Source organism: Lontra canadensis, unplaced genomic scaffold (assembly GCF_010015895.1).
Source record: "Lontra canadensis isolate GAN:19392208 unplaced genomic scaffold, GSC_riverotter_1.0 scaffold61, whole genome shotgun sequence".
NCBI classification, from domain to species: Eukaryota; Metazoa; Chordata; class Mammalia; order Carnivora; family Mustelidae; genus Lontra; species Lontra canadensis.
In genome coordinates, this window is record NW_022631055.1 from 11,731,191 (window position 1) to 11,753,302 (window position 22,112).

Below are 22,112 nucleotides of genomic sequence, written 5' to 3' on the forward strand. Positions count from 1 at the left end.
GAAAAACAATAAGGATATAAATTCATAGTGTCTCTTAAAGAGAGTTCCTAATTTACTGTCCTCAGGTTAAGGATTATGTTCAAGGATAATGTTTATTTAAGTGCAAGCCACAGAACTAGAAAGCAGCATGTGACACTTCAAAGCTGGGAAGTCTGGCAGCATAAATGGAGTAAACAGAGACCTTAGTGGGAAAGAGCACCGCCACTACTCGTCTTACAACCAGGTTTCAGAAAGAGTATACACGGTGCCTCAGTCCACAGAGGCACAAGCTTTTCTGTTCTTTGGTGAAACTTAAAAAAAAAGAAGGTTCCATGTGCCCCATGTGGTAAATGGTCCTACTTTTAGACCAAGTAGGTTCCAATAAATAAACTCTTCAGGTGTATTTTTTAAAGTATTGGGATCAAGGTTAAAGTTCACCATAACAAAACTGTCCACGGGTATGGACTGCTTAGTTTTTGTCCAGCTCATGTGGAAAGAAGTATTAACCATCTCAAGGATATCTTAAGTTACATTTCCTACTGAGAAAAACCTGTAGTACCATCTAGGTATATTAATGGACAGCACCCGAGAATAATTTTAAGTTGGCTAGGTGATATGCAGATATTTCTTAGATACCTGACAGAAAAAGTTTCAGCTTTAGCATTCTACCAGCAAATCATAGTCATTTATTTGACTGAAAGAAGGTTTAAGACACACATGCTGAAAGAAAATTGGCGCAGGTATATAAACACCTCCATGTAAACTGATGTTAGTACAGAACAATTCCCAATTTGCTTAAATGAAGTATCATGACCAATTAAAATATCATCACTTCTTTTTGCGAAAAAAAAAAAAAAATTACCAGGAAAAACTAATGATATGATGACCAAGGATAGGAGGCAAATATATTAAGGATTTTACATTTCTGTTGCTCAGACTGAGTTTAAAAAAGCCTTTTAGTCACTGCCTACTGGGCAGAGATGTTACATACAAAAATGCTTTATAATCCACTCAGTTTGGCTTAAAGATTTTGTCCTTTGTGATTGATACTGTCTATGCATATTAATCAGAATTATCCAGTTTACGAAAGGCGCTGATCTATAAAATTTTCTTCAAGTACAACCTGGTATATAATGTAGTATTTGATTCCATGTGTTGATGACTCAGAACATTATAACAAGGCTTAACAGGTACTACAGGTTGGGAAGGGTCAGGGAATGAAGAGACAAAGGACACAGTATAAATTAAAGACATGATGTCCCATAGGAGACCCTCCTAGAAGCCCCAGACCCTGGGGAACAGGGGAAAATACACTGTAGGGCACTACATATAGCCATTACTCTCAAAAACAGGAGACATACCTGACTTTGCTAACACACAGAGATAGATGCAGAGACTAGACAAAATGAGAAGACAGGAATTTGTCCCAAATGAAAGAAGAGGACAAGCCCACAGCCAGAGATCTAAGTGAAAACAGATATAAGTAACAGGCCTTATGGAGAATTTAAAGCAATGATCATTAAGAATACTCTTGAGAAAAGAGTGGAAGACATTAAGTGAAACCATGAACACAGAGATAAGGAATAACACAGCAAAGATAAAGGGCTCAATTAATGAAGTGAGAAACATACTTGATGGAATGAATGAAAAACAGGCTGGAATAAGCAGAGGAATGAATTAATGACCTAGAAGATAGAGTAATGTAATCAAGATGAGTAAATGAGAGAAAAAAGAATATGCAAAAAAAGAACAGACTTAGGGAACTTAGTGACTCCATCAAACATAGTAACATTCATATTATAGGAGTCTCAGAAGACAAGAGGAAAAAAGGGGGCAGAGAATTTATTTGTAGAAATAATAGCCAAAAACTTCCCTAATCTGGGGAAGGAAACAGATATCCAGATCCAGGATGCACAGAGAACCCCCAATGAAAATCAACAGAAACAGATCCATACCAAGACATTTTGTAATTAAAATGACAAAATATAGTGGTAAAGAAAAAACATTAAAAGCAACAAGACAAAAGAAGACTACTACATACAAAGGAAACCCCATAAGGCTATCAGTGGGTTTTTCAGCAGAAACCTTCCAAGCCAGAAAGGAGTGACATGATGTATTCAAAGTGCTGAATGGGAAAAACTTGCAGCCAAGAATACTCTACCCAGCAAGGCTATCATTCAGAATGAAAGGAGACATCAAGTGTTTTCTAGACAAACAAAAACACAGAATACATGACCACCAAACCAGTCCTGCAAGAAATCTTAAGGGGGATTCTTTGAGTGGAAAGGAAAGATCAAAGAGACAGCATGACCATAGGAAACACAAAAGCAGTAAAATGAACATTTTTGTTAAAAAAAAAATATATATATACATATACATATATATATATATATATATATAATAAATAAATAAATCAGTCAAGGAACTCACAAAATAAAAGGAAGTAAAATGACACCATGTACCTAAAACTTGGGGAGGAGAGGAGTAAAGAATGGTTCAAACTTAAATGACCATCAACTTAACAGAGACTTCTGCTATATGCAGAAGTGGTTATATAAAAACCTAATGGTAACCACAAATCAAAACCCATTCATAAATATGCAAATAATAAAGAAAAAAAAAATCCAAACACATCACTAAAGAAAACCAGCAAATGATGAGAAAGGGAAGAAAGGATGAGAGAAAAACTCCAGAAAACAACCACAAAACAAGTAATAAAAAGGCCATTAAGTACATATCAATAATTACTTTGAATATAAATGGACTAAATGCTTCCAATCAAAAGATATAGGGTGACAGAACAGATAACAAACAAGACCCATCTACTCCTGCCTACAGGAAACTCATTTATTTTTTTAAAAAGATTTTATTTATTTATTTGACAGAGACAGCAAGAGGGGTAATATAAGAGGGAGAGAGGGAGAAAGAGAAGCAGGCTTCCCATTGAGGAGGGAGTCCGATGTGGGGCTCAATCCCAGGGTCCTAGGATCAAGACCTGAGCCAAAGGTAGATGCTTAATGACTGAACCACCCAGGTGTCCCCAGGAAACTCATTTTGACCTAAAAACACCTGCAGATTCAAAGTGAGGGAATAGAGAAACATTTATCATGAAAATAGATGTCAAAATAAAGTTGGAGCAGCAATACTTATAAAGAACAAAATAGATTTTAAAACAAAGACTAACAAGAGACAAAGAAGGACACTATATAATAATAAAGTGGACAATCCAACAAGAAGATATAATAATTGTAAATATTTATGTACCCAACATGGGAACACCCAAATACATAAAACAGTTAATAAGGAACATAAAGGAACTAATTGGCAATAATACAATTATAGCAAAGGACTTTCATGCCCCACTTACATCAATGGACAGATCACCTAAACAAAAAAATCAATCCGGAAACACTGAATGACACACTGGACTAGATGGATTTAACAGATATATTCAGAGCACTCCATCCTAAAACAGCAGTATATACATTCTTTTCAAGTGCACATGGACCATTCTCCAGAACAGATCACAAATTAGGCCAAAAAACAAGCCTTAATAAAGTTAAAAAGATCTAAGTCATACCATGCATCTTTTTTTGGACCACGGTGCTATGAAACTGTAAGTAAACCACAAGAAAAAGTTTGGGAAAGATCACAAATACATAGTGGTTAAATAACATGCTACTAAACAACAAACGGGTCAATCAGAAAGTAAATTAAAAAAGTACATAGAAACAAATGAAAATGGAAACACGATAGTTCAAAACCTTTGGGATGCAGCAAAAGTGGTTCTAAGAGGCAAGTTTATAACAATATAGGACTACCTCGAGAAGGAAAAAAATCTCAAATACACAACCTAACTTCACAACAAAAGGGACTAGAAAAAGAAGAAAAAAATCTAAAACCAGCAGAAGGTGGGGCACCTGGGTGGCACAGGTGGTTGGGCATCCAACTCTTGATTTCAGATAGGACAGTGACCTCAGCGTCATGAGATCAAGCCCTGTGTTCAGCTCTGCACTCAGCAAAGAGTCTGCTTGAGATTCTCTCCCCCCCCAAAATAAATAAATCTTTAAAAAACAAAACAAAAAAAACCCAAAAAACCAGCAGAAGGAAGTGAATAATAAGAGATCAGAAAAGAAATGTGACATAGAAACTAAAAAAAACATAAAATAAAAATAAAAACAAAACAAACCCCAACAGATCAATGAGGAGCTGGTTCTTCGGGTTTTAATCATTCATGATTTAAAAAAAAAAACCCAAAAAACAAAAAAACCCAAAAAACCATCAACAAAATAGGTTTAGAGGGAACATACCTCAACATAACAGAGGCCATTTATGAAATACCCACAGCTAACATCATCCTAAATGGGAAAAAACTGAGAGCCTTTCCCCTAAGGTCAGAAACAAGGCAAGTACGTCCGCTCTCACCACTTTTATTCAACAGAATTCTGGAAGTCCTAGCCACAGCAATAAGACAACAAAAAGAAATAAAAGGCATCTAAATTGGTAAGGAAGAAGTAATATTTTCACTATTTGCAGATGACATGATACTATAAAATATAAAATCTGAAAGACATCACCAAAAAACTGCTAGAACTAATAAATGAACTCAGTAAAGTTGCAGGATACAAAATCAATGTATAGAAATCTGTTGCATTTCTATACACAATAATTAAGAAGAGAAATTAAGAAAACAATCCTATTTACAATTATACCAAAAGTAGTAAGATACCTAGGAATAAACCTAACCAAACAGGTAAAAGACCTGTACTCTGAAAACTGTAAAACGCCAGTGAAAGAAAGTGGAGGTGACACAAATGACAAGACATTTCATGCTCATGGACTGGAAGAAAAAACACTGTTCAAATGTCTGTACTACCGAAAGCAATGTACACATGTAATGTAATCCCTATCAAAATACCAACAGCATTTTTCACAGACCCAGAACAAACGGTCCTAAAATTTATATGGAACTGTAAATGACCCCAAACAGCCAAAGCAATCTTGAAAAAGAAAAGCAAAGCTGGAGGCATCACAATTCTGCACTTCGAGTCACATCACAAAGCTGTGGTGATCAAGACAGTACGGTATCGGCAAAAAAACAGACATATAGATCCGCAGAACAGAAGAGAATCCAGAAATAAACCTACAACGATAATGTCAACAAAGCAGGAAAGAAAGTCCAATGGGAAAAAGATAATCTGTTGACTTCAACAAATGGTGCCAGGAAAAGTGGACAGCCACATGCAAAAGAAGAAAATGGGACGACTTTCATATACCACACACAAACATAAACTCAAAATGGATTAAAGACCTAAATGTGAGACCTTAAACCATTAAAATTCTAGAAAAGAGCATAGGCAGCACTGGCTACAGCAACATTATTCTAGACAGGTACTCTGAGGCGAGGGAAACAAAAGCAAAAATAAACTATTAGGACTACATCAAAATAACTTCTGCACAGCAAAGGAAAAAATAAAACTAAAAGACAACCTACAGGATGGAGGAAGATATCTGGAAATGACATATACAGTAAAGAGCCAGTATCTAAAATAGGTAACTTACAGAACTCAACCCCCCAAAAAACAATGAAATTTAAAAAATGGGCAGAAGACATGAGTAGATTTCTTTTTTTTAAAATTATTTTTATTAACATATAATGTATTATTTACATGAGCAGATACTTCTTAAAGAAGACATGGCCAACAGACATGTGAAAAGATGCTGATTTTCACTTATCAGGAAAATACAAATCAAAACTGCAATGACATATCACCTCATGCCTGTCAGAACGGCTTAAATCAAAAACAGAAACAGCAGGTGTTGGCAAGGATGTGGAGAAAAAGGAACCCTACCCTCTTGCACTGTTGATAGGAATGCAAACTGGTGCAGCCACTGTGGAAGACAGTATGGAGGTTTCTTAAAAATTAAAAACAGAACTATCCTACTATCAAGCAATCGCACTACTGGGTATTTACCCACGTATACAAAAATACTAATTCAAAGGAATTCATGCACTCCTATGTTTATGGCAGCATTATTTACAATAGTCAAATTATGGAAACAGCCCAAGTGTCCAATGACAGATGAGCAGATAAAGATATGGTGTGTATACACACACACACACACACGGATATTTTTCAGCCATAAAAAGAATGAAATCTTGCCATTTACAACATGGATGGAGCTAGAAAGTATAATACTAAGTGAAATCAGAGAAAAACAAATACCATATGATTTCCCTCATATGTGGAATTGAAGAAAGAAAAGGAGCGCAGGGAGAAAAAAAGAGACAAAGCAAGAAAGAGACTCAATATAGAGTACTGGCAGTTACCAGAAGGGAGGTGGGTGGGAGCAGTGGGTGAAACAGGCGCTGGGGATTAAGGAGTGCACACATCCTGACGAGCACCAGGTGATTAAAATAAAAATGTAAAAAACAAAATAAAAAAAGACATGATGTTTGTTTTAATGGCAGTTAAAACCACAGTAACTGAGGCATATCTTTAAACTAGGAATACTTATAAAAAATGTGAAGGTCATATTTAGTGAGAAGTCAAATTTTATTATAGTAAACTCTCACGACATTCCCAATTGCCTTGACATACAATTTTGCTGTAAGAAAAGCATTGCTAGGAATTATACATTCTCTCTCATCCCTATTCATATAGGCTATAAGAATAGATGTTCTCCCAGTTTCCCAATTGAAGAGGTATGGTTTTGGTGTCAATTAGCAAGTAAAAAGAAACTTGAATCCAGTAGATGAAGGCAGTAGGAAAATCACTAAATCAACATTTTTATTTTAAGGACAACTACACAGTCCTCTAAAATACAAGAGGTTATATTTGATAATTTGATTTTAGCTCAAAAATTTTGGCTGTTTTTGGAAACTTGGTATTTCTTATGTATACCATGATAACAACCTTGAAGCTAATTTCCCTGTGCCTTATCTCTGCTTGCTTTGGAGGAGTCTAAAAGCGCCACCAGATAACTTCCTGAAGTTTAAGTTGACTTCTCAACTCACTTCTATGCCCCAAAACTTCAAATGTTCCTCCACTCATACCTTATGCATAAGTTTCTCAATTTGGAAGTCAAAGTAGGTCAAATTATAGCTTCATTCTACATACATTTATTCTGCTTCAATAAAATAGAATTATTAGCAGTTTTTGGAACATTTTCTAACTTCTCCAGCTTAGAGCTTTATTTGATGGAATTTCTCATCCTAGAATATCATTTCGCTCTCTCTCGTCAGAATTCGACCTATCCTCTTTGGTTTATCTCAAATTCTACTTCCCCTACAAAAGCTTTCCTGGGTCCTCTCTGCCTCTCAAAGACCCATAGCACATTTTATATATTTGATACCACGTATATAAACCCATAATATACTTAATCTCGGTGTACAAAAGTTCAATAAACATTCAGTGAATTTACTGGAATTGCATTTTAAGAGACTCTGACAATACTGCAATTAGGGAGGTATAAGTGGTCAAATGGTTTAACAACTTTTTCCCTATCAAGTGAGATGGAGGCCTTTCCCTTCATCACCTGTTATCTGACCTACATGTTAATGCTGCTTTAGCACTGGGCAATGAGGTTGGCACTCACCAATTTTAACAAGTTCACTTGTGGAGGCAGACCGTCATTCCTGGCAGCCACAGGCAATACCAGCAAGTCAGTCATACTATCACAGCTGTGCTGTAGAGGAGACAAATGCCACTCCCTCCCCCGACAAACACTGACAGGTAAGAAAACTGGCAAAAAGAAGATGGTGCAGACATAATGGCGGAAATACAGTGGGCACAACTACTGTCCCTACAGGGGGGTGTGGAATGGAAACAGCAAGCAGTGGTTGGTTAGGCACTAGCTGGCAAGTTGGCCTAAGCTATTAGCCAACCTAAAGTTGTAGAGATGCATGATATATAGAGATATGTAGAAAGAGAAATATGACACTGAGCATTACTTCTGAAGTTCATGCTGTTAGACAGTATTTTTTTTTTTAAAGATTTTATTTATTTATTTGACAGACAGAGATCACAAGTAGGCAGAGAGGCGGGCACAGAGAGAGAGGGGGAAGCAGGCTCCCTGCTGAGCAGAGAGCCCAATGCGGGGCTCGATCCCAGGACCCTGGAATCATGACCTGAGCCGAAGGCAGAACCTTTAACACACTGAGCCACCCAGGAACCCCTGTTAGACAGTATTTTAAGTAAAACTTTTTTAAAAGCAAGGTCCTCAAAGAAAAATAAAAGCAAGGTCCTCTAAATAATTCTAAATAAACCTCCTAAATATGAAAAAAACCCAGTATGCTATGTTTCCTTTAAATTAAACTTCTTTCAAGAAAAAGTACATTGCTCTTATTCAAAATTTGATGTTCTGGTAAACTAAACTCTATGAATTTTGATTGACAGTACTGTCTTTTGAACGTTAAACATACCTTTAGAGACCGAACTGAATCATCAGCCAGACCAATGACATTAACGTAAAGTAGATTGCTGTGCTTCAGGAATAGAACGCAGTGATCCTTAAACATGTCCAAGTCTACAACTTTGGTATTTCTCTTCATTGTGAAAAATAAATCCCAGTTCATAATAGCAGGGGTATCAGCGGCTGTTCTCATGAGCTGTGCAGAACAAAGTCAGAAGAGATCTAGGTAAGAAAACATGATAACTCTAGCACCCAGAAAACTAGACCATAAGAAGACCAAAACTAGACCATAAAGAGCCAAAGAAATGAGCTGTGCAACAGGGCTGCAGTGTGACCATCATCACGTGAATGAGCCCAGGCTAGCCTGCCATGCAGTGAGACAGCATGGCCTACTGCTTACCTTACAGCAAACCAATGAATGTTTCAATGAAGGCATCTGAGAAATGGCTAACTAGGACCAGAAGAACTGCCTAGCTGAAATCAATCCAAATTGCTAAATTATAAAATCATGAGCTTATAAAAGTTTGTTCTTTCAAATCATTAAGTTTGGCTTTGATAACTGATAAGATCAGGATAAAGAATGTTTCATTTACTAACCTTTTAAGGCACAATTATAATATGGAGAGGCATTATCTCTAATGGAAGAGAAATAGGATTGGTTATGAATAAGAAGGTAGCATCAATTTCTACACGTTACCAAAAGCCTACAAAACAGTTAACTCTTAGAGCATGGAATGTTGTTGATGGAAGTGTGACAATTTTTAACAGCTCAAATGGGTACACAGAGAATCCAGGATTACCTTGAATTCTGTAGGCTCACCAACATTAGTGAGAATGTATAATTCATCATCTCTGTGTTCAACGTAGTAAAGGACTCCATGTATTCGCTTCTGGATAAGTACTGGTGGGTCCCAAGGGCTTAGGCCATCTATCAACCACACTTCAGAAGTAGTCTTGTTCATAATATTGATGGTGAGGAAACGACTGTCCTTTGTAAGATAAAGGAAAACAAAATAGCTGCATGTGCACAAGAAGAGAGAGAGAAGGAGAGAAAAAAAAAAAAATCCAGTAAATTTCAAATTACCAGAAAATCCAGTAAATCCTTAGCTACCTTAAAGATGATATACAACTACCTTCTGTACATATGTTGATTTATAATGCAAATAGGAAATAAAAACTCCTTAGTGAATACTGCTTGTAAATTCAGAAAACTATTATTTTTCTCATTTCCCCCACAAAGGTATTTAAAATCATTTTTTCTCTAACATTATGAACATTTTTCAGATCTACAGAAAAGTTGAAAATGTCCAATGAAGACCCATGCATCCACCACTGAAATTCAATTATTACCAAAAGTTTGCTATATTTCCTTAATCACATTATCTGTGCATCTATCAATCCATCTTTTCCTGAATGCATTTTAACATAAACTATAGACATCATCTAACTCTCACTTAATCACATTAATAGTTTATATGACTTCTTGCTGGGAAGAGGAAATAAACTTCCTAGAGGAGATATGTACTGTTGGGAAGGAGAGAGGCAGAGTTTACTTTATTCTTCTGTAGGCATGTTGGCTTTTTGCCCCCTCCCAGTTTTTACAACAAAACAAACAAAATAGAAATAACAAAAATGGAAATAGGAAGAAGAACCCCTGCAGTCTCAACACATTTAAAAAATTAATATAACTTCTACTTTTTTCTATTTTTCCTTCCCAAGTTTATTTATATTTCATGCATTTGTTTTTATTTATTTATTTGTGAGAGAGAGAGAGAGAGTGTGTGCACATGCGTACACAAGCAGGCAGAGTGGCAGGCAGAGGCAGAGAGAGAGAAGCAGGCTCCCCGCTGAGCAAGGAGCCCAATGCGAGACTCAATTCCAGGATCCTGGAACCATGACCTGAGTCGAAGGAGTGGCTTAACTGACTGAGCCACACAGGTGTCCCTGCATTTCTGTTTTTAAATCAAAATTTTTTTTTAGGGAGAGGAAATGCAACACGGGGGTTAAGGTTATAGGAGAAGAGTAAATGAAGCAAGATGGGATTGGGAGGGAGATAAACCATAAGTGACTCTTAATCTCACAAAACAAACTGAGGGTTGCTGGGGGGAGGGGGGTTTGGGGGGGTGGGGTTATTATGGACATTGGGGAGGGTATGTGCTATGGTGAGTGTGGTGAAGTGTGTAAACCTGGCGATTCACAGACCTGTACCCCTGGGGAAAAAAATATATGTTTATAAAAAATAAAAAAAAATTTTTTTTTAGTATTGAAGTACAGCTGATACATAATGTTCATTAAGTTCAGGTATAGATATAGTGATTAGACAACTCTATACATTACTTAATGTTCATCACATGTGTTTAACCATTTGTTACCGTAATTATTTTTTTTTTTAAAGATTTTATTTATTTATTTAACAGAGAGAGAGATCACAAGTAAGCAGAGAGGCAGGCGGGGGGTGGGGTGGGGGGAGTAGGTTCCCCACTGAGCAGAAAGCCCGATGAGGGGCTCTATCCCAGGACCCTGAGATCATGACCTGAGCCAAAGGCAGAGGCTTAACCCACTGAGCCACCCAGGCGCCCCATATTACCGTACACTATTACAATATTATTGAGTATATTCCTTATGCTATGCTATATTTTCCTCTCCATGATTTATTTTACTCATGCATGTTTTTAAACTGATGTAAGTGAAATATAGATGCAATTTTGTATTCTGCATTTGTGACTTCACAGTATCTGTATCTCCCCCCAAATTAATTAGTCTTTATCCCCCCGGCCTTTTTAAAAGGTTTTTATTTATTTGACAGAAAGAGACACAGAGAGAGAGGGAACACAAGCAGGGGGAGTGGGAGAGGGAGAAGCAGGCTTCCTGCTGAGTAAGGAGCCTGATGCAGGGCTTGATCCCAGGACCCTCAATGACTGAGCCACCCAGGCGTCCATAAGCACAGTGTTTATGATGGTTACTTTCAATGGCTACCTAATATTCTAGCAGGTTGCACTGTCGTAATTCTTAAAACTCTGGATTTCAGGGGCGCCTGGGTGGCTCAGTGGGTTAAGCCTCTGCCTTCGGCTCAGGTCATGATCCCAGGGTCCTGGGATTGAGCCCCGCATCAGGCGCTCTGCTCAGTGGGGAGCCTGCTTCTCCCCCTCTCTCTGCCTGCCTCTCTGCCTACTTGGGATCTCTAATTGTCAAATAAATAAAATAAAAAAAAACCACACCACCTCTGGATTTCAATTTTTCACTGTAATAAAGAATCTAACAGAAAACATATTCATGAAGACAGTTCTTCCTCCCTGACCTTAACAGTTATTTCCCTAAGACAAATTCTTAAGAATGGAAATACTAATTTATTTATTTATTTAAAAGATTTTATTTATTTGACAGCAACAGTGAGAGAGGGAACACAAGCAGGGGGAGTGGGAGAGGGAGGAGCAGGCTTCCTGCTTAGCAGGGAGACCAATGGGGGACTCGATCCCAGGACCCTGAGATCATGACCTGAGCCAAAGGCAGATGCTTAAGGAAATAGTAATTTAATGATACACAGTAATTTTTAATGACTCTTGATATATATAATCAAATAATCTCCCAAGAGCCTTATATTAATTCACACTGACCTACGGGATAGGTTTAAATGTTATGTTTACATATTTCCTTATTATAAAAGTAATCCGTAATAAAAATATGGAGAAATACAAAGAAGGATGATAACCCTGGATCTCACTACAGAGATAAGCATGGCTAATATTTTATTAAAATTCCTACTGCACTGGACATTACCACATTTGTCAATTTTCTTTCTGTGATGTGTGTTTGTCCATTTTAAACTCGGGATATAGTTTACATTATTAGTCTATAAACATCTCTTCATAAATTAAGGATATTCATTTGTCCTTTTGCTGAAAATACTTTTCCATTTTGTCATCTGGATTTTATTAATTTGTAATGGTTTCTGACTTGAAAGTTTAATATTTAAGGTAGTCAAGAATAATTTCACACCCTTTGTAATTTCTTTTATTGATTTTATGCTTTGGGACTATTTCAATCAAGCTGAGTACAGTACTTATTTGTCATCTAGGTGTTTGTTTTTTTTTTTTTTTTTTTTTACTAAGTTTTATTTTATCAATGGATTCTTTAAATCTTTTAGGAATGTATGCTGATAGATGAAGTGATGACAATTCTTTAAAGGGGGGTGGGGCAGAGAGAGAATCTTAAGCAGGAACCACAACCAGCATGGAATCTGATGTGGGGCTCGATCTCACAACCCTGAGATCATGACCTGAGCCGAAATCAAGAGTGAGACACTCAACTGACTGAGCCACCCAGGTGCCCCTGATGAAAATTATTTTTTCTCCAAATAGTATTTCCCACAGTATTAAAAAATAATACCCATTCAGGGGCAAAGAAATAAAAGCAAATAAAAAATATCTTCAAACAAATGAAAATAGAAATACAATATACCAAAACTTATGGGATATAGAAAAAGTACTTATGAGAGAGAAGTTTATTGTGATAAACACCTACATTAAGAAACATCTTGGGGTGCCTAAGTGGTACAGTGGGTTAAGCTTCTGACTTTTGGTTTTGGCTCAGGTTGAGATCTCAGGATCATGTGACTGAGACCCGCAATGGGCTCCATGCTCAGCATGGAGTCTGCTTCAGTTCTTCTCTTCCTTTGCCCCTCCCCACCAGACTCTCTCTCAAATACATAAATAAATCTATAAATAAATAAATAAATATTTCACATAGGCATGCCTGGCTGGCTTACTTGCTACGAGTATGCACCTCTTGAATATCAGGGTATTGAGTTTAAGCCCCACCCTGGGTGTGGCACCTACTTAAACAAACAAAAACAACCAAAAAAAACCCCAAACTCCCCCCCCCAAAAAGAAAAAAGAAATATGCAAATTAACCAACTAATATTATGCCTCAAGAAATTAGAAAAAGAAAAAAATAAGCCAATGTTAGCAGAAGAAAGGAAATGCAACAAAGATCAGAGCAGAAGTAAAGAGACTGGAAAAACAATAGAAAAGATCAACAACACTAAGAACTGCTTTTTGAAAAGATAAAACCAAAAAACTTTTAGCTACAGTACACAAAATCAGAAAGAAAGGACACATTACAACTGATACTCTAGAAATAAAAAGGAGTATAAGACTACCATGAACAATTATATGCCAACAAATTAAATAAACCTAGAAAAAATATGAATAAATTCCTAAAAATGTACAACCTACAAAGACTAACTCATGAAGAAAGAGAAAATCTGAACAGACCAATAAAGACACTGGTGAAATCTACCAAACATTTAAAGAATTAGCACCAATCCTTCTCAAACTCTTTCCAAAAAATTGAAGAGAAGGAAACACTCCCAAACTCATTTTCTCAGGCCAGTATTATGCGATTCAAAAGCCAGACAAGGACACTACAAGAAAACTATCTGATATCCTTGGTGATAAAAAAATAGATAAAAAATTACTTAACAAAATGCTAGCAAACCTAATTCAATCGCTTCTTGGCCTTTTGGATAAGCTCAAGTCTAATTCAATAGGACGTCGAAAAGATTATTCATCATGCATGCTAAAAATTAATCTGTGAGATATGAAAATGGTTCAACATATGCAAATCAATGAATGTGATATATTAATAGAATGAAAGATAAAAATCACATGATCTCAATAAACACAGAAAGCATTTGACAAAATTCAAAATCCATTCACGATACAAATTCTCTCAACAACTGGATATGGAACGAATTTTACTCAACATTGTAAAGCCCATATACTACAAGTCCACAGCTAACAACATATTCAATGATGAAAAGCTGAAAAGTTTTCTTCTAAGATCTAAAACAACACAAGGATGACCACTCTCACTACTTCTCATGAACACAAATACTGGAAATCTTAGCCAGAATAATCAAGCAAGAAAAAGAAATAAAAAGCATCCAAATCAGAAAGTTTCTGCAGGTGATTTGATTTTATATATAGAAAACCTTAAAGATTCCGCTGTAGCAGTAATAAAGAAATTCAGTTCAGGGTGTAAAACCAACATCTAGAAAAAAACATTATCAGTGTTTTGATACACTAATAATGAAATACCTGAAAAAGAAACACACAAACCAACATCATTTAAAATAGTATCAAAAAATACTTAGTAATAAATTTAAAGATTTTATTTATTTATTTGACAGAGATCACAAGTAGGCAGAGAGGCAGGCAGAGAGAGAGGAGGAAGCAGGCTCCCCGCTGAGCAGAGGGCCCGCTGAGCAGAGGGCCCGCTGCGAGGCTTGATCCCAGAACCCTGGGATCATGACCTGAGCCGAAGGCAGAGGCTTTAACTCACTAAGCCACCCAGGCGCCCCAGGAATAAATTTAACCAGGGAGAGAAAAGATCTATATATTGAAAATTTTGGACTTTGGTGAAAGAAAATAAAGACACAAATAAATAGAAAGATATGCCATATTCATGATTTGGAAGAATGAGTATCACTAAAATGTCTAAACTACCCAAAGCCAACTATACACTGAACGCAATCCCTATTAAAGTCCTAAAGGCATATTTTACAGAAATAGAAAAAACAATCCCAACATTTGTATAGAACCACAAAAGATCCCAAACAGCCAAAACAACCCTGAAGAAGTAGTAAAAGGCATCACACTTTCTGATCTCAAACTATATTACAAAGTTATAATAATCAGAACAATATTGTACCGACATAAAAACACACTAGGGGGTTCCTGGGTGGCTCAGTCGGTTGACCATTTGACTCTTGGTTTCAGCTCAGGTCCTGATCTCAAGATAAAGAGACTGAGTCCTATGTCAGGCTCTGTGCTTGGTGGGAGTCTGCCTGAGGTTCTCTCTCTTCTCACCTTCTACCCCTCCCCACCACTCATGCTCTCCAACAAATAAATAGATAAATGTTTAAAAAAATATAGACACTTGGACCTACTGGAACAGAATTGAGGGCACAGAAACAAACCCTTGAATATATGCTCAACTAATACTGGATAAGGGAGCCAAGAATACTCAAAAGGGAACAGAAAATCTCTTCAATAAATTGTGTTGGAAAACTGGATTATCACATGCTACTGAAATTGCTGTGTTAATAAAACTAGAACTCTACCTTAACACTACTCACAAAAATTAACTTGAAATAGATTAAAGACTTTAAACTTAAGACCTGAATATATGAAACTCCTAGAGGAAAACATTGGAAAAAAGTTCCTTGACATAGAGGCCTTGGCGATGATTTCTTTTTTTTTTTTAATGACACCAGAAGTACAAACAAACAGATAAATAAGTGGGACTAGATCAAACTCAAAAGTTTCTACATAGGAAAAGAAGTGAAAAGGCAACCAATGGACTGGGATAAAGTATTTACAAACCATACATATATTTGATAAAGGGTTAACATCCAAAATATATAAAGAACTCCTGTAAGTCAAAAGCAAAACAAAAACAAACAAGTCTGATTTAAAAATGGGGCAGGAGACCTGACTAGACATTTCTCTGAAAGCATACAAATGGCCAATGGATACATGAAAAGATGCTCAACATCATTTATCATCAGGGAAGTGCAAACCAAAATCACAATATCACTTCACATACATTAAAATTATCAAAACAACAACAACAACAACAACAAAAAACAAGTGGGAACTGATGTTAGTGAGAATGTAGAGAAAAGGAAACCCTTGTGTACTGTTGGTGAGAATGGAAACTGATACAGCGATTACAGACCAGAAAAGTAAGGTTCCCTAAAAAATTAAAAAAGGAGAGGCAACTGGATGGCTCAGTTGATTAGGCATTCGACTCTTGGTTTCGTTTCAGGTCAGGTCTGGGTCATGGGATCAAGTCATGTGTTGGGCTCTGTGCTCAGCAGGAGTCTGCTTGGGTATCTCTCCCTCCGTCTCCCTCTCCCTCTCTGCCGCTCATCTGGCTCGCATGCAAATTCTCTCTTAAGTAAATAAAATCTTAAAAAAAAAAATTTAAAAAAGGAACTACCGAACTACCACATGATTCAACAAACCTACTTCTGGGTATTATCTAAAGGAAGCGGAGTCTGGGTCACAAAGAGGTATCTGCACTCCCAAGTTTATTACAGTATTAGTAATACTACCTAAGTGTCCACTAATGGATGAATAAAGAATATACACACACACACACACACACACTGTGGAGTATTATTCAGGCATGAGAAAAGGGAAATCCTGCCATTTGCAACAACATGGACTGACATTGAGGGCATTATGCTAGTAAGTCAGACAGAAAAAGACAAATATCTTATGACATCACTCATATGTGGAATCTACAAAAGCTGAACTCACAGAAACAGAGTAGTTGAAGGGTGGCCAGGAACTGAGAGCTAGGTGAAACTGGGAGATAACGGAGAAAGGGTACATGTCTTCAGTTATTTATTTATTTGAGAGGGTGAGCCAGAAGGGAGAGGGAGAGAGAGAATCTTAGGCAGGCTCCATGCCTAGTGCAGGGCCCAGTGCAGAGCCCAATGAGGCGCTTGATCTCACAACCCTGAGATCACCACTTGAGTGGAAACCAAGAGTTGGACGCTTAACTGAGCCACCCAGGCACCCAAATATCTTTAGTTATAGAAGATGAATAAGCTCTGGGATCAGATGTCCAGCAATGGTGACTACAGAATTAGCAATACAGTATTATGTACTGGAAAGTAGCCAAGATGGAAGACTTTAAATGTTCCCACCATATATAAAAAAGGTGGTAATTTGTGAGGTGATTGAGATATTAATTACCTCTCTTGTATTAATCATTTTGTGATAGGTATAACATATCAAATCAACACATACACCTTAAACTTTTTATATATATCTCAAAAAAGATTAAAAAGGTAAATTTTAAAAAAGGCATGAGTGCATTAACAAAGTTACAGAATGATACCAAAGTACTTTCAATTCAAAAAGAGAGAAGACAAGGAATGTAAAGAACTAAGGTCAATCCATTTTCCCATTTATTTCTATTGATAAATATTTTAAGTTTAAAAATAAATATTTTACCTCTGATTATGAAAATAATTATGCTCACTATGAAAAATAAGTTGACATCATACTACATACTTTTTTTCTCACCTAGCACAGTAATACATTTTTTTAAAAAATTTTTTATTTATTTGTTTGACAGGCAGAGATCACAAGAAGGCAGAGAGGCCGGCAGAGAGAGAGGGGGAAGCAGGCTCCCCGCTGAGCAGAGAGCCCAATGTGGGACTTGATCCCAGAACTCTGGGATCATGACCTGAGCCGAAGGCAGAGGCTTTAACCCACTGAGCCACCCAGGTGCCCCAGTAATACATTTTTTAATTAGTTTTAATTTATGGACTTAGTAGCAACACATACTCTTTTTTTTTTTCTTGAGTACAGGTGACACACAATGTTCCATTAGTTTCAGGTGCACAACAAAGTGATTTGATAAGCTGACATGTTATGCTATGCTTACCATAAGCCAACACACACTTTAAATTCTGCTATACACCAAGAATTCAATGGTTCAATGGTACTCACAGTTATCACTGGACTAGGGTTTTAGTTTGAAAGAAAAGTGCACCATTTACTCAATTAATAGGCTAGATGAGTGGCAATAATACAGGCCTGGTATCCTAGTTATCAATAAAGACATAAAAGTGACTAAGTCTCTGCTCATAATCTAGCAGTTCTAGGTTGTCTTATGAATTTACATGTACGGACCATGCTGTAAGGCACAAAATCAACTTCAATTTTAATAAGAAAACATGTCTTTTTATTAATTACACTGGTTGCAACCATTATGCCTACATGGGTAGCAAACTCAAATTTTCCCATTCTGCAGTATTACTGGATATGTAAGTGATGAGTTTGAAATGATTTGCAAGGATTTTTAATTTGCATAAATATATTTAAAAGATAGGTATACTCCAAAGTATGAAAGTAACAGTAGAAACACAAAAACTCAGAAAGACTTTTGGAATAAATACGCGAGTGTCATTATCCAAAGTCCAAAGCATTACCTAGGTAAAATATTACCAAGGATACTGAACAAAACTGAACAAGAAATGGCTTGTCCAAGATCAAACAGTCTATAGAAGAAATAAGACTAGAAGCATCTGCCACATGGAGGAAAAGGGGCCATTCCAGGCTAATTCCATTTCTCACACAAGAATTTAGGTTCTACTACAAAGGAAGAACAGAATCAAGTGCCAGAAGATGTAGGTGTCTGTTTTTTTCTAATCAACTATATTATTTCATGTAGATCTTTAACGTCTCTATATTTCAAAAGACTTAATTTCTAAAAGAAGCTAAAGGTCTACCTCTAAAATTCCCTTTACTTGAAATTTCTAAGATGTTACATGTTTGGTGTAGCTTAATACATTCGAGGTTACCCTGAGTTGTCCTTACTGGGATCTTTGGGGTTTAGACCCCCAGTCTCCAATGACCAGGACAGTTTCAGTAATCTCCCAGGTTTTTCTAATTTAGCCTTGTTCTGGCCTCCAGTAATAGAACCAAATTGTAAATCATATAATGAATGGCATTTGTACCCGTGATGGTTTTTAGTGGTGGTGAGGGCGTTGTTGTTTTCCAGTGACTCAAAAAGTGGGTCTCCTAATTCTGGTCAGAACTTTCCTTTTGGAGTCTTTATAATTCTGCTTTCCCTAGAATGTGTGAAATTAAATGGCTCTGGAAATATTTGAAAATGGAAGAATATATATTTAAAACACAACAATCTTTAAGAATAGTGGAGAGGCATTTTCCTTGAACATGATTCTCAGAGGCATTCTACTATCAAAACTGAAAGCTACCTTTCAACAACCAAATTTACTCAAACAATGGAAACAAAGCAGATGGAAGAACCTGGCTTGTAAGGGTTCTTTTTAGGCACATTCATGACAATACCATTTTAAAAATCAGGTACGCAAAACTGGGCCACTAGAGGCAGGTAAATGGAAATTACACACTTTGGTGAACTTTACTATGAGAACAGAAAACTAAACCCTGAGGATCAAAGCAAACACAGTAAAGAAGCAGCTCTGTGTTTCAGAAGTTTTTTGGAGAACTTTACTCCATTTTCTCATTAGGTATGCTGCTCTTACCTTTTGGTCCTCCCCTCTGAATTTGGGGATTATAAAGTGTTAAGAACTTACAAACTAGTTTGTGTTGTAGATCAGGATTCTGAATGTCAAATGAGGCTTAACCATAGATGGTTAGTTCTTTATTGGGCAGAAAAGCATGTACAAGTCAAATAGGTTCCACTTAATCTTAGAAATTAGGATGATACCAATATATGCCAAACAAGTATCTTCTTTAAGAGTATAGTTTACTGTGTTAATTTTGAGCTTCATTCACAAGATGGCAAATGGTTTATAATCATAAGTTATTGATAAAACATAATAAATTACTAGTTTAAACTATCATCTCCCCAAAAGATATCCTTGATGAATAGCACATAAAATGGTAGAATCATATGAATAAATAGTTCTGATAATTTCTCATCAAAAAATTATCATCAGAAGGTGGGAAAAAGGGCAATGATAGCATTACTAGACCAAGAATGCTAGTTCTATGGGCTGGAATAACAGAACTTCTCTAGACCTCAAATTCTCAATATAAACTGGAGGCCGTATAAGATTTTCATTAAGATCCTTGTCAGTTCTGAAAATTGCATGAAATGATGGGTTGATTTCTTGTCTTGAGTATCAGCTTCACTGACATGGATGTCATTTTTTTTCTTGTAAAATCTGTCCAGACATTGTCCAAACTATACTGTGAAATGACATATAAGGTGACAGGATCCTGGTGTTAGGGAAAATTTATTTCTCATAAATCATTTGGAAAATATATCTGGGTAAGAGTCAAGGGATTTTGCCGGATAAACTTACTGTCATTTCCTTCCAAGCCTGCTAAGTGGCAATATGAGGCATGAGTCCTAGATTATAAGGAAGTAAAGAGAATTAGCTTTAGGAAGGAATTACCAAAATACTGGGGAGAGCAAAATTTAAAGATCAGTGGACATCATGGCTCAAAGTAAAACAATTTAAAAGGCAGATAATTTATTTGGAATGAGTAGTGAATTCTGAGCAACTGACACCATGGTATTCTAGTTATGGCTTACAAAGGATTTAAAAATGTAGTGTGATAACACTATTAAAGATTTAATTAACAACCCTTTTCACAGTCCCCAGAGAATGTTAGGAACTTAGCATTTGTAGTCTAATGGTGTAATTGTGTTCACTGTGGAGTCTGAATATAACTAGATTCCAATTTTAAATCCAAACAACTAATAAAAGAATGATTACGTTCACCTTAGCCTATTATTGCACCTGGTTCTAGCTGAAATTAACATTTTATGTCAACTAAGAACAGCACTTTAGATAACTGGAGAACAATCCTGGAGAAAAAAATTTAATTGCATTATTCTAGTACCTTGGGTCCTTTTCTGTGTAAAAACGTTCATTACGTTTGTTATCACCAAAAGTTGCTCGATACACATCGTGACAGCGAAGGTTCCTTTGGAAAGTATAGAATAGGACATCTTCCTCTTCTTCATCCTTAACCCATTCTGAAAGAAAATAATTATATATTTACAGTTGAAAAAAGGGCACAGTGCATTCAAATTTTGAGTGCCACAAAAAGAGATATTTACAAGTCATTCCTGGAAATGTAAAACTGAACAGAGGTTTGACTAGAGCTAACCAATGTTATACAGAAGTCAAAGAGCTTTCTGGAGAATAAAATATCACTGCATCAATTTCAAGTAGTTCTCATTCTCAAGTTTCTAAATAAGAGTTAATTGTTCAGTATCTCAGAGTCACATGCTTACAGGAGATAAATTATGTTTACATCTACAATCTCTAACTTTGAATCTAAAGAAACACTGGACCACATTCTCTCAGGCCTATCTAATTTCTGTCTGTCCTCAATCCACAGAATATCTCAAACTACCAAATACATTTTAATGCTGCAGTTTTCTTGATCTTACCAGAAGCTGTCTAGGAAGTTTTCAAATGATCACATCATGACTGCCACCTGGCTGACAGTGACTGTAAGACATCATTGTATAATACACATCTTGATTTTAGAGAGGTTAAAATGTACAAAATGTATGTCTCGGGGTGCCTGAGTGGCTCAGCTGGTCAACATCCAATTCTTGATTTCAGCACAGGTCATGAGATCTAGCCTCACATGGAGCCTGCTTAACATTCTCCTTCCCTCTCTCTCTGCCCATCCCCTCGCAAAGTAGGTCTCAGAATAAATTATACTATAATTTCAATTCACTGCAAAAGCATTTAGTTATTAAACAATGGGGAAAATTATGGCAGAAAATGAAAAGGGAGGATAAACTATAAATATATGTATCACTCAATGATAAAAGATAAAATTTGAAGTTGGTTCTCTGAATCAAAACATCACTTCTACTGATGAATAAGTTAGTTCAACATGTGCCAAAGTTTGTTGGCAGTGACCTTGGGAAATTTAAAAAATTAAAAAAAAAAAAAAAAAGCCTAAATTTAAAGTTAAGTAACATATTAAGATACAATTTATTTTAAATGTATCTGAATGGTATATTTGCAAAGAACTACTGATCTATCGAAATACACTGTGCAGCTTGGATTCTGACTGTAATACTTTAAAAAACATGAACATTAATTTGGATAGACAATTAAAGGAAGGTCTCCTAAATAAGAGACACACAGGAAGCTGTGGAGGCCATAGGGATAA

At 36.3% G+C, this 22,112-nt stretch overlaps 1 protein-coding gene across 4 annotated transcripts in view; it reads right to left on the minus strand.

The window, feature by feature from the left end:
• Positions 1–22,112, minus strand: part of PREPL (prolyl endopeptidase like) — a 49,328-nt gene that overhangs the window by 11,832 nt on the left and 15,384 nt on the right. For all 4 annotated transcript variants that reach the window (XM_032877973.1, XM_032877974.1, XM_032877972.1 and 1 more), the window contains 3 exons: positions 20,817–20,952; positions 9,195–9,411; positions 8,405–8,590 (listed from right to left, as the gene is read on the minus strand). In XM_032877973.1, coding sequence (XP_032733864.1) covers positions 8,405–8,590; positions 9,195–9,411; positions 20,817–20,952 — 539 coding nt within the window. The remainder of the gene's footprint in view (positions 1–8,404; positions 8,591–9,194; positions 9,412–20,816; positions 20,953–22,112) is intronic.